The sequence below is a fragment of the Rhinichthys klamathensis genome, unplaced genomic scaffold (assembly GCF_029890125.1).
Source record: "Rhinichthys klamathensis goyatoka isolate OS25496 unplaced genomic scaffold, OSU_Roscu_1.1 h1tg000775l_1, whole genome shotgun sequence".
In the NCBI taxonomy this organism is placed as follows: Eukaryota; Metazoa; Chordata; class Actinopteri; order Cypriniformes; family Leuciscidae; genus Rhinichthys; species Rhinichthys klamathensis.
This window is the reverse complement of record NW_026607174.1, coordinates 183905-197034: the sequence shown is the minus strand read 5'-3', so window position 1 is coordinate 197034 and position 13130 is coordinate 183905. Positions and strand designations below refer to the sequence as shown.

At 41.0% G+C, this 13130-nt stretch overlaps 1 protein-coding gene across 2 annotated transcripts in view; it reads left to right on the top strand.

The window, feature by feature from the left end:
* The window catches only part of LOC130077742 (E3 ubiquitin-protein ligase TRIM35-like), a 40675-nt gene extending 30614 nt beyond the window's left edge, over positions 1 to 10061 (top strand). Inside the window, exons 2-6 of one of the 2 annotated variants that reach the window (XM_056243076.1) lie at positions 7831 to 7926; positions 8129 to 8359; positions 8477 to 8499; positions 8581 to 8699; positions 9109 to 10060. In XM_056243076.1, the coding sequence (XP_056099051.1) occupies positions 7831 to 7926; positions 8129 to 8359; positions 8477 to 8499; positions 8581 to 8699; positions 9109 to 9650 (1011 nt within the window). In that variant the 3' untranslated portion in view covers positions 9651 to 10060. Of the gene's footprint in view, positions 1 to 7830; positions 7927 to 8128; positions 8360 to 8476; positions 8500 to 8580; positions 8700 to 9108 lie in introns of both variants that reach the window. The other variant, XM_056243077.1, reaches the window with a different exon arrangement.
* Positions 10062 to 13130: the final 3069 nt, after the last annotated feature.

The window sequence follows — 13130 nt, the reverse complement described above, 5'->3', positions numbered from 1 at the left end:
GACTATTGTAACAGTCAGCCAACAGAGGGCGCCGTTAAGCGGTGTTGCTTCATGTTGCTTGTTAACGGAGTTTGAGCAATAAAGCACTCTTGAGAATGGCAGTCTATGTGTACAGTCCAGTCAATACAAATAATATTTGTTTCAATCACCGAATGAAGCCTGCTATATTTAGGACAAGAGTCTAGACCTTACATTGCTTGCACAAAACTCTTGATCAGCACTCAACATTTGTTTATTGTTGTTCATTTAAACCGTTATGCGCAGAGAGCGTGAGGGCGAGAGAGAGAGAGAGAGAGAGAGAGAGAGAGAGAGAGAGAGAGAGAGAGAGAGAGAGAGAGAGAGAGAGAGAGAGAGAGAGAGAGAGAGAGAGAGTGCCTGCGAGTGCGAGCGAGAGAAAGGTCTGCGGTCTTGGCCATTAGTTGATTTACTTGGTTTTGTGTAAGTTAATACGTTGTCAACTATGTTTAAACTTAAATAAACTACCTATACAAGTAGTTGTGTCTCTTTGTATTAATTTGTCCTGTTATTGACGTAATGCGCGTCATTGACAAAATGCGCAACCAGATATTCGAATAGTTCGAATATTTGTGTTTTTTTTAGAGGGAATATTCGAACGTCATTTTTGAGCAATTTTGACAGCCCTAGTTTTTAACTTACACTGTTTTTAGTCTTGATGTGTTAAAGGGGTCATGAACTGGCTTTTACATTTTTTTTATATTGTTGTCTGAGGTCAACTTATGACGTTCGCTTGGTTTTTTTTACATTCAAAAACATCAAAATGAATAGGTAAAAGGCTATTTTTTACCCTAGTTTTGAGCCTAGCTCAAAAACGCTCGGTTTTTATGGGCGTCTCGCATTGAAGACTTGGAAGTAAACACCCACTGCTGTGAGTGGATAACAGTTTTGCATATTATAATGAGTTTCGTGTAATGCGCGAATCGGTGGGCGGGGCTAAACCGGCCGTGTTGAAGTAGGCGTTGATCTTCTTCTGCGGGGGTGGGGTTTTATCCTCTTTGTCGTCATAGTTCCCCACTTTGAAAAACGAGTCGTTTGCTGAGCCTGGTGTCAATAAAAGCTTTTATTGGACTAACAAGGACGTTTTCAGTTCTGAAACTTACAGGATATTCTTATAATATGATGACCTCTTAGATGTCAAAAGCTCAAGGAAAATTAGATTTCTCAGTTCATCACCCCTTTAAAAAAGAATAAGGGTAAAGTGTATCCAAATAAATTTCTGTAGTTTTTTTAGTAGCACACAAATGACAAAATCTGTAACGTGCGTGACAAGATCTTTTCTGCCTTCCATTTCTACAATTTGCTCTCCAGATTATGGATTCTGAAGACCATAATAAGGTATTGTGGCAGTGTAATTTTTGTACGTTTTAGGACTGCATTGATTTTCAAATTGTAAATGTCTTAAACGTTTTGTAAATGGACTTTGAGATTAGAAAACAACTCCTAACTTAATTGTACAATGCATGCAATTCTTTTCAAACTTGTTTTCATTGTAGTTATGCTTTTTTCTGCGTAATCCACAATGTAATGTAATGTAATTGAAACATTTGTTTTAAAATCATAATTATTTTATTAAATGTATTACTCATAACAATCAGTGAAACAAATGTGAAACGCATGTTATTGTGTTTTAGGTTCACTATCAGTGAAAGATGTGCAGGACACTCTTTCACTGTCCGCTTTGTCCCTAGGACAATATAAAATATGATGAGATCTTCCAGGCAACAGGCCACCTTCAGTCCCATTTATCTTGGGTGTAAGTTGACCAAAATATTATTGTTATATTCACTATGAATAGGAGATCGCATCCAATCGTAATCAATTGCTGTTACCCATGTAACTTTTTTTGCGTTTCTTCCCATATTAAAGTATGCACTGTATGTTGTTCTGGGACAGAAGTCTGACTTCACTGAAGTAAGTATTTATTTTTTGTAGCTATGCATTTTAATATAATTGAAAATTATACTAATTCATTACTTTATGTACACAGCTAAACATGAAGAACATAAGATAATGCTTGAAAATTTCTCTTTAGAGTAAGTGTGAAAAAATTAGCTGTACTTTTAACACGTGGTGTTTTTAAGAAACCCTGAAAGAAGTGAAGAAATCTTGTTCACTCTGTAAACTGTTTTGGGAAGTCATGGAACGGAATGATTTAGTGACTCGCTCATAACACTATTTCAGTAAAAATATATTCTGCAGACCCTTTGAGTGAAAAGGAGTAGCAAAGTGTTTCAGTGATGATGGAAATCAGCAAGTAAACACTACTTGCTGTATCAAACTCCTTTAATATCTGTTCTTAATACTATTAGGGGTTGGCAAGATTTTGAAATGTTGTTGTATTCATTGGTGGATAAGGTTTTTTGTATTTACAAAAGTCTTTACTGTAATTTGTGATCAATGTAATGCATCCTTGCATTCAATTAACTTTGATATTGTACTTGTTCTATTGCTTACTTTATTTGTTTTTTTTTTGCATGACAATCAAATTGTGGAAGACATGAGAGAAAGAGAAAACGAGCTGTTGTAGCTGGTATTTTCAGCTTTTTATATTTTGCTGATATTTTTTGTCAAATAAAAAATTAATGGATAATTGTATCACTTTTTTTTATTCTAATCCTCTTTCAGAAGAAGAAGAATGCTCTGCACTCCCTGAAACCTATAGGAAGAAAAAAACTGAACTTGCATATGAAAAGTAAGAACTTTGATATGAAACAAAATACATTTACTATGCTGGGTTTCAAATTATGTAAAATTGGTCAGCTAATTTAAATTACTTCATTTTAGCAGACCAAACCCCAGTTGTGCCCTCTGATTTTAGCAAGGTATGCATAATCAATTTTAATGATGATTTAAAATGTGTATCATAGAACAATTTTAATCCACTTATATTTTTCTTTAAGGATGAGCTGTTAAAAGACGATGACCCTCCATCATGCTTCATCTTCAAAGTAGTTGAATAATGTTATATAATGTGCTTTTTAAAACATTTTGAACGGCCTGTGCTAACTGTTGCTATCTTTTCAGTTATCACGAGCGTTGCTGAAGAACATTTGAAGTTGTTCTTCAAGAAGGAGATGCTGCCTACATGCCCCTGTCATTGGCTCGCTCAAGGTTCAGGGACATAGTTGGGGATGACAATTTCAAGAATCAGGCACACTTCTTATGGCTAGAAAGTAAATATTGACATCCTGCAGGGGTGGAGCTGAGACGCGAGGAAAGGAAACGAGGATGCACAAATAAGAATTGAGATGCACCCAAAGACGGCCTATTGGCCGCTGGTGCGCACGTCAACGGCGCCGCCATATTGCGGAGGGCAACTTTCTCATACTTCTCATAGCGGGAATTTAGAAAAATGCCTGTTTTGTATGAAGGTAAATTAGTAGCAATACTCGAGAGCACGTAGATGTGAATTTGAGAACTTGTACAATAAATATTCGTACTTGTATGTGAACATTTACACTCACAGCTCCAATGTGAAAACCTGTAAAATAAAAATCTGAAGTTGAATGTTGAGATTTGCACTCGCAGACAATAGTCACAAACCTGTATTTCTGAATCTGAAGCTGCAGACAAGCAGTCACAAAGTGTAAAATGCCATTCACAGAAATACAATGACAGTCACAAACATGTAAAATATATTTGCACTTCTTCTAACATTCAAATTCGCAGTACAACCTCAAATTGGCACTTGCAACTTCTCAAATCTGTCACTGCAAGTTCAAATTTCGCGCCTTGACTTTTGCTACTCTTTTCGCGATATATGAGGTGCAAAACTGATTTGTGCACTTGTAATTCAGTAGTGGCGATAGAGAGAGGGGGGCGGGAGCGGGGGTGTTCGAAGGAGCCGTTTTATTGGTTGGCGCCTAGCCAATGAAATGGGACTTCTATTGTACGCGATGATGTCACGAAACCCGCCTCCTCGTGGATGTTCTGAAACGCTAACATGGCTTAATGCATTAGACTGATTTAAAAGACATAAATGATATTGTATTACAAGTACGAATATTTATTGTACAAGTTCTCAAATTCACATCTACGTGCTCTCGAGTATTGCTACTCTTTTATCATAGTTTTGTGCGCTGCTTGGGGCTGTACACATCGCCACACAATTGAAAACAGGTCTCGAGGAATTACCTTTCACAAGCAAGACTGAACATTTGTTTCTGGCTGTATTTGGTCATGATATAATTATTAATAGTAACGTTCAGAGGAGAAAGGCCGCGAAATTTTAACATAATACTGTTGTTTCACGAAATGTAGTTTTAATAGTTTTTCAGTCGACAATGTAGTTGTTTAAAGCTCAAATCTGTGGTTTATTTATAAAGATAGCGCCTATTTAAAAATTTAACCTGACGTTTTGGGAGTTGTGAGATCCAGGCGTTCACCGGACTCTCAGTGCTCATGTACCCCGCCTGGAACAGCCGTACCTCGGCCAGTGCTTCTGACGTGTGTCTGTAGTCTAGTGGTTAAACATGAGATATAATTCATCTTGTGTATATCTAACGGGCGATCTTGGTCTCATTAATCTATAATTTGTTCCCTGGCAAATCGTTTTAGCTGAGGGCAAAGTGAAGTTTCATAACTTTATATTTAGGCTATTTTAACGTTGTATCCTGTATGTTTAGTTTGTCTGAATCGTTTAATTTATTTCCTGTCTTGTATAGCTTCTTATACCTTTTAGGCTACTTATACTGTTATAATGGCTATTACTGATCAATAAAACTGAAATTTAACAAAAAGAGACAGGTTTGTCATTTTATTTTATATAGCCTATGTACTAGGAATATTTTAAAATATATAAATTATTTTATATATACATTCTCTTCACTGTATGTAGGCCTACATAAAATAAAATGACACAAATCTCTTTTTGTTAAATGTCAGTTTAATGATCAATATAATGTTTCAAATTTTGATGTTTCAAGACGTACCCACGATGGGGCAGCGAGGCAGAATGACCAGCCCAGACGTGGGAGGCGGAGCGTCCCGATGCCATATCCTGACAGAGGAGGCCAGGGAAGGACCAGTGTTCCACGGGGGCCTGGTCTGTCAGGGGTCTGGCGACAGAGGGGGACGAGAGTGGCGAGGCTTGTTAGCGGCACACACTGCCATCCGCGCCCTCTGGGGGCTCAGAGATGGGAATGTCAGTTCTTTAGAGAAGAGGTTCTCCCCCGGCCCTCAACCGGGAGAAGGAGTGGCCCTGCAACCACGTCCTGGAAGAACTGCAACCCATCTCTGAGCTGCCCGTAACGGGAGCGCCGCATCGCCTGGTGTTCGGTAGGCTGCGGGACTGGTACGGGCTTGGGCGCCTTCCTGAGACCACCTCCACGGTGCGGCCCGGGTGAAAGCTGCTGCTGGGGCCGGACGGGAGGGGGCGGAAGAGGCGGCGAGCAGACTGAACAAATAACCTACAGGCATTGGAAGGGAGCTTAGGGTCGCCACACCAGGTGGAGGCGCTGTGGGGACACAGATGTGTTGCCACAGAACACTACACGAGGGGAAACCCAGTGTACCCTTGACCGCGGCCTCTGCAAGGGCAGAGAAGGCGTAAGAGGCCACTGAGCAGTCGCGAAAAGTCAAAGGAGACTCCCACGATCTCATGACCTCTTCATGCACGTCCAGGTAGAAAGGAATTGGGGTCGCCACCCCCAAAACCAATCATCAGCCTTGAGCACTCGGGACAAGGCGGAGGTCCACACAAGCCCGATACTCGCGGCGGCCTGGGAAAGCATACCTGTCAACTCTGGATCAGACTCGACAAGCTGGCACACCCGGAGGTGGCAGCACAGCCGAACCCTCATCTCCAGAGGACTCCAGCTCACCTTGTGGTGCGGCGATAGACATGATTTCATCTGCCAGGGTGCCGCTGGATGAACTGCTGGGCCCGCCGGCGTCCTCTGAACGCGACTGGTCAGCGAACTCATCCGGAAAAACATAACTGGGTGTTACCAGCGTACTTCCTTATATACCCACAAGGTGGGGCGGAGTTACACTATACAAATTCCGCAGACCCATGGCATTTCTTTGCCATTGGCTCGTTTTGTAATACTCGAAGTTGATAGGCTTTCTAAGTGAAACCCCATTCGTCATCACAACGTAACTCGTAGTGACTACGAAAGGGAACAATAATTAGTCATAAACATAGATATCATAACAATTCATTCATTACTATTTCAATGTCATTTTACTCAACTTTATATGACATTTACTGTGCGGTAAAAGTATTTGCCCATCCTGATTTCTCATGTTTTTGTGTCACTACTAAATAGTGGGTCCTTTTTCATAGATATCATTATTTTGCAAAACAAGAGCACAATTGAGCGGACATCTTTAGTTCAGCCTCATTGGAGGGTTTTCAAGCATGAACTGCCTGTTTAAAGGACAAGTTCGGTATTTTACACTTAAAGCCCTGTTTCAAGATCGTTTCTGATAAAATAGAACGGTTAAGATTAAAATTTGGACACATGCTGTGAATCTAAAACGCATTAAAATTTAGTTTACAAAGACGTGAAACTCACCGAGTGGTCTGGGGTGTTCACTGATATGCTCACACAAAAATCACTGCAAAAGATGCTTTCCAACAGGTTTATCGTAGTTTTTTTCCCAGTCAAGTCAAATGGAGTCGGACAAAAACTACGATAAAACCTGTTGGAAAGCATCTTTTGCAGCGATTTTTGTATGAGGATATCAGTGAACACCCCTGACCACTCGGTGAGTTTCACGTCTTTGTTGACTAAAGTTTAATGCGTTTTAGGAAGGATTGTTTCTGTGCACCTATGCAACCACTGTAGAGGTGAGGGGGGGGGGGGGGGGGGGTGCGACCACAGAAACTGAAATTTCTCGGGACAGCAGCATGTGTCCAAATTGTAAACTTAACCGTTCTATTTTATCAGAAACGATCTTGAAACAGGGCTTTAAGTGTAAAATACCGAACTTGTCCTGCCACATCTTCTCAATTTGTTTCAGGTCAGGCCTTTGACAAGGTCACAAGGTACATAAACTGTAATTGTGCTTTTTTGAGCCGTGCAGAAGTGGATTTACTCACTATTCTTTGAATAGTTGAATTGAATCGAATTTGTCTTGTTGCTTGAGCTTCAGTTTGCAGACTAAAGATAGGATATTGTGCTTTTGCATTTTCTGATAGAAAACAGAAAAAATCAGTTCCTACGATGTTGTTCTTGGCCTTTGGTGACTTTGAGCCACTTCTGGGAAGGTTTGCTACTGTGCCGAGTTTTTGGATATAATGGCTCTCGCTGTGGTCCTTTGAGTCCAAGAGCCTTTGAGAAAGCTTTGTAATCCATCACAGACGGATGTATTTCAATCACCGTCTTCATCATTACTCCTGGAGTTTCTTTCACCTTTGTCACAGTGTGTTACTGTTTAAGACCTTTTACCCAACTTCATGCTGTTGAAAAAGTCCTATTTAAGTGTTTATTTGATTGAACATCTGCAGTGATCAGGACTGGTTGTGTTTAGTCCAGCTGAACAACATTATAAATACTGTTTCATAGATTTGAGGAATTAGTAACTATGGGGCCAAATACATTATCACGCAGGCCCACTTAGTATTGGATAAATTTTTTGCTTCAGTAAATAACATTGTCATTTACAAACTGTACTTTGTGTTCACTCAGGTTGCCTTTGTTTTATGGTAAGTTTTAATTTCTGAATCAATTTAGTATGAGATTTACACAAAAACAGAAGAAATCAGGGTGGGGGTAAATACTTTTGCACAGAATTGTATGATCATATCACTGTATTTTCTTCTCTTCACTGCAATCTGGTGTTTAATGTATTTTTGTTCAATTCTAGGAGAAGCTCAATACAGCACTGAAGTCCTTACAACAGAAACTTCAACACAAAGAAGAAAAGAAAGGAGAGTTTGAGAAAACAGCTAAACACATCAATGTGAGGAAACAGAATCAAGAGTTTTTTCATTACAGCTCTAGGATCACTTTATACAGTTATGAATCGATATATTTAATACAATGGATTCCAGTTGATTATTTCTGTAAATGACGAGCAGCTTCTGCTTCTGCATCCGTTATATGTCGGGTATCTGAGATTTGTGTTGATTGAGATGATTGAAGTGAATGTGATTTGATTTCAGTCTCAAGCTGAGCACACAGAGCGTCAGATTAAAGAAGAGTTTGAGAAGCTTCATCAGTTTCTCAGAGACGAAGAAGAAGCTACAATCACTGCACTGAGGGAGGAAGAGGAGCAGAAGAAGCAGAGGATGAAGGAGAAGCTGGAGGAGATGAACACACACATCTCAGCTCTTTCACACACACTCAGAGACATGGAGAAGATGATGAAAGACAATGACGTCTCGTTTATAAAGGTGACAAATCAATCTGGCTTCATTCTCTGTGCATAAAACAACTTGTATAGAGAGACTCATTGACAGTGAGAGTGTTTGATAAGATATTAAAATGTTTTCAAACTCTATATTTTCCAGAACTATAAAGTCTGGATGGAAAGGTAAGTGAGCTGCTCGTATCTCTTCTCTCAGTGGATCTGAACTCAAATTCACTGCAGTTCTGACTCCTGAATGTTCCTCAGAGTCCAGATCTCACAGCCGGATCCACGGATGAGTTCTGGAGCTTTGATTCATGTGTGGCGTTATCTGGGTAACCTGCCGTTCAGAGTCTGGAAGAAGATGCTGGAAACTGTCCAACACAGTGAGTCTCAGCAGATTTCACACAGTGCAGAAGATAGTTCAGATATAAACACACACAACATTGTACATATTATACAACATTAATATGTATACAACGTTCTATATATATATATATATATTAAAAATCACTTGAATTACTGAAGTGTATTAAAGTAAATCATCAGATCATACAGCGAACTCAGAATAAAAAGTCTATTCCTCATGATCTGTTTATGAATTAGGATACAATAGTGTTTATTGAATACTGATATAAAACCTGGAGCCTCAATCCATTCTGACAGTAACTGAGAGACCATTGTTATGACATCATGATTTATGATTTCTTTCAACAAAGTCTTTATTTGTGTTTTAACTTTCTATAATCATCATACAGTATTTGATCCTGTAATCTGATGTTATTCTCTTTGCAGCTCCGTTGACTCTGGATCCAAACACAGCACATCGTCGTCTCACACTCTCTGCTGATCTGACCAGTGTGTCGCTCAGTGATGAAGATAAAACACTTCCTGATAATCCAGAGAGGTTTGATGAGTATCCATGTGTCCTGGGATCTGAGGGCTTTAACTCAGGAACACACTGCTGGGATGTGGAGGTTGGAGACACTATATACTGGGGTCTTGGAATAACCACAGCATCAAACCAAAGGAAGGGAAAGGTTTTCTTTAACTCAAATGTCTGGCGTGTGCGGTTCATAAACAGCAAATACTTCTCACAATCCCCAGAGCAACCCGCCACTGTCTTTACTGTTAAACAGAAGCTCCAGCGTGTGAGAGTTCAGCTGGACTATGACAGAGGAAAGGTGTCATTCTCTGATCCTGTAACTAACACACATTTACTCACATTCAGGACATCCTTCACAGAAACTGTCTTTCCATTCTTAGGGAATAACTGCACAACTCCTCTGAGGATCTTACCAGTTAAACTGTTTATTACAGTAGAAAATCACAGTTAAATCTGCTTCTAGATTAATACAGTTGTGCAAATTGTGCTTCAATAATAACTGTCATGATTCTGCCATCATGTCATTGATAATCCCTGGTCTTGTGGCAGGATCATGGCAGTCCCATGTTTTGTGTACAAGCGCTTGGCCTTTTGCTTGGGCCATGTGCTTGTGTTGTCTCGTTACGTCACCCCGCCCCCTTGTTATCCTCATCTTGTCATTATTGTCTAGTCAGCTTCACCTGTTCTTGTCATTAGTGTCTCCCTATATCATGCCCTTGTGTTTGCTGTCTGTCGTTGGTTCATTGTATTCTTGTTGATTCTGTGATCCGTTGATATTGTGATTCTCCTGCGTGTTACCTTACCTGTATTATTTCTTTTGAGTATCCTATTTAGTTTGTTTCCTAGACAAGGTTTTGATCCTGTATCCTCTGTTTGTTTTTCGTCAAGTAATCGGTCAAGTCTTATGTAGTGATGGGCAGATCGAGGCTTCGTGAAGCAATGAAACAGTTGAAGCAAACGTACCATATTGTTTCGAGGCTTCGAGTCAATCCGACCCCCGTCTCCACTGTGACACCTAGTGGTCACTTGCGGGTGTTGATCTGAAACAACTTTGATTTTTAAAACAACGAGCCAATAAAAAAAATGTTTTTTTATTTATTATTATTATTGTATTTTTCAAATATATGAAGCTTGTAACCTGTAGTCTCTTCACATTGCATAATGTTATTTTGGTCATGAAAAATTAATAAAAGAAATCAAGCCACAATGTCTCACTTTTCTTATAGATTTTTATCAAAAAATATCAATTTCTCTGCTGTCGAAGGACTCAGCCTACTTCTTTTTTTTACAGATAATTTCTCCTGCCTTTGAAAAAATTCTCTCACAAGGGACACTTGTTGCTGGCATGCAAAGATATTTTTTAGCTAGGACATACAAATGAGGAAAGATTACTGCTCTCTCTTTCCAGTAAGTTAGGGCAGTTCTGGGCAAAAACGCATCGCTGAGGTATTTTTTCACTTCCACTGTGGCATCAGCTGTAGCATTGTGTATCATCTGGGTTTCATGGAAACGATTATCAAAATGTTCCCATAAACTGTCCTGTGTTTCTACTGGTGTTGTTGATGATGATGATGATGGGCCTAATGTTGACATTTGTGGCTCTGAATGAAAATGAAAATATATTCATCTATCTATCTATCTATCTATCTATCTATCTATCTATCTATCTATCTATCTATCTATCTATGCATCTATGTACGTGTCACTATATGCTACTCTGTCTGTCTCTGTCAATGTGTAAATTTAAATGGAAGCCTTAATATAACTAAACAAATCGCACTATAAATGTCACTATATCACCAAAAATCCGCTACCTCAAAACCAAACTCCTTTCACAAAAACCCACGATGTGAAAATGCGTTGACTTCACTTTTATACTGTGTGTGATAGTGTGATCTTTCCCGACCGACCTGTCAATCAAACCCTGATTCGGCGGAGCACTCCACCTGATGAAACACTCAAAAGCTTCATTTAGCCGTAGTCACGTGACGTTGGTGTTTTGAATCACGCTTCGGATCAGTGTTTCGAAACATCTGCGCTTCGGGATCTCGCAAAGCTTCGGAACGACTGTTTCGCGTCAGCCATCCCTAGTCTTATGTAGTGGATTGGGAATTTCCCCTATAACTCCCCCTGGGGGAGAACTGGAATGATCTGCCCAGTAGATTTAGCGGCGTCAGCGGCTGGTTGATCATTACCATGATTGCGCTTCCAAATTAAAGTGCAGCGTTCAAATGGCTGGGGGTGCGCGTTGCTTTTGGCGTCCTAGTTGCCTTCCTAGTGGAGTCGTGTGGTCCGCGCATTTATTCCGTTCATTGATCGAAGTCACTATGTTACACCCCTGAAAAAGGGGAGAAATAATCACGAGAGTGATAGAGTCAGGTTTCCTCACTGAAAACTTTAGTGTTATCATTTCAACAATAATACATTTTACAGATCTACAGAAAATAGTAGCTTTATAGGGCTTATTCAAGTCACAACAGCATACTCTGTAATTCACTGGAACATAAACTCATTTTTCCAATATAACAGCTGTCAATCAAGCACAAAGTAGTTTTAGCTCAATAAACATTACTACATTTACCAAAAATATCGATAAAGTGCTTGAAACACATACAAATAACACAGCAAAATAGATATTATATAGGTATCTGTTACTTCACAATTGACATAAAATGGCGGCTGCTCTCATTACGAAGCTATTTTTAACTGTAACCGAGCGAAGGCTCCGCTCACACACGTACATTTTAAACTCGGCAAACTTAACTCTCTCACTTACTCAAAATGTTACTAAAACACACCTTCAACACTCTTAACATGTTAAATCATCATTACATTTACTCAACTCAGTTTTATAATCAACAACGCACCTGAAAAAGGGGAGAAATAATCACGAGAGTGATAGAGTCAGGTTCTCTTACGAGAGTATCTCTCGTACTGCGTAATAGCTTACGCTAGGGGAAAACCTCTTTTCTACGAGATATTGAAGCCAAAAATTATCCTTAATTTTTTATTAATGTAAAACGCTTTGCAGCAGCAAGCAGACACAGGCGAGACAGCTCGCGCGCCTATTGGCTGCTCTTGCGGCAAATGCAGCAGCCTATCGAGAGAGACTCTGCGTGACGTAATGACCAATGGGGGCAACTCGCGCCCATATCGTCACGTCCCGCCAGAAAGGGCGTGGTCTCACTCTATAAATATGCTCGTTAGGCTGGTACAAGCTGATTTTCATCTCTTCAGCGAAGCACACGCATCGCTGGATCCGGAGTGAGAAGCCGCGCCGTCGAAGCAAGCTTTTCAGCGGGACGAGCTCTGGAGTCGCTGGCCTCGCCGCCTTCAACTGCCGTACCTGCTGCGCTTTCCGGCGTTCTATATCCTTTTATATCACTTTGTATCCTTACTCTGCTGAGAGTGTTTGCTCGCTTACTTGATGCGACTCACACTTCTCATCACAAAAGAGCTGTGTCTTTTTAAAGATGCCATCCTGTGGCTCGTGCCGCGCCCCACTCAGCGACGGGGACCGTCACGTCATCTGTGTGTCCTACCTGGGTGAGGATCACGTGGCCATCGCGCTCGCTGACGGCGGATGCCCTCACTGCGAGCTTTTGCCCATGCTGACTCTGAGGACTCGCCCGACATCATTCTCCGAGCCTTCACCACAGCCCGCCGTGGTGCCGCGCCGCAAGAAGCGCCGCGCCCAGCGCGCTCCCGAGCTCTCTCTAGCCCGCCAAAGCTCGCCGGTTCGCCCGCCAGCTTCGCCGGCTTCGCTCGAGTCGCTCACTGACAGACAACGGCCCCCGCCTGCCGCCGCGTCCGTCCACGAGTTCGACGAACCCACCGAGGCGTGTTCTCTTCTGGCATCTGATAGCGAGGATTGGGCGAGCTCTGTGGACCTCCCCTCCGCTAGCGTTTCCCGCCAAACCACTGGTAAGAG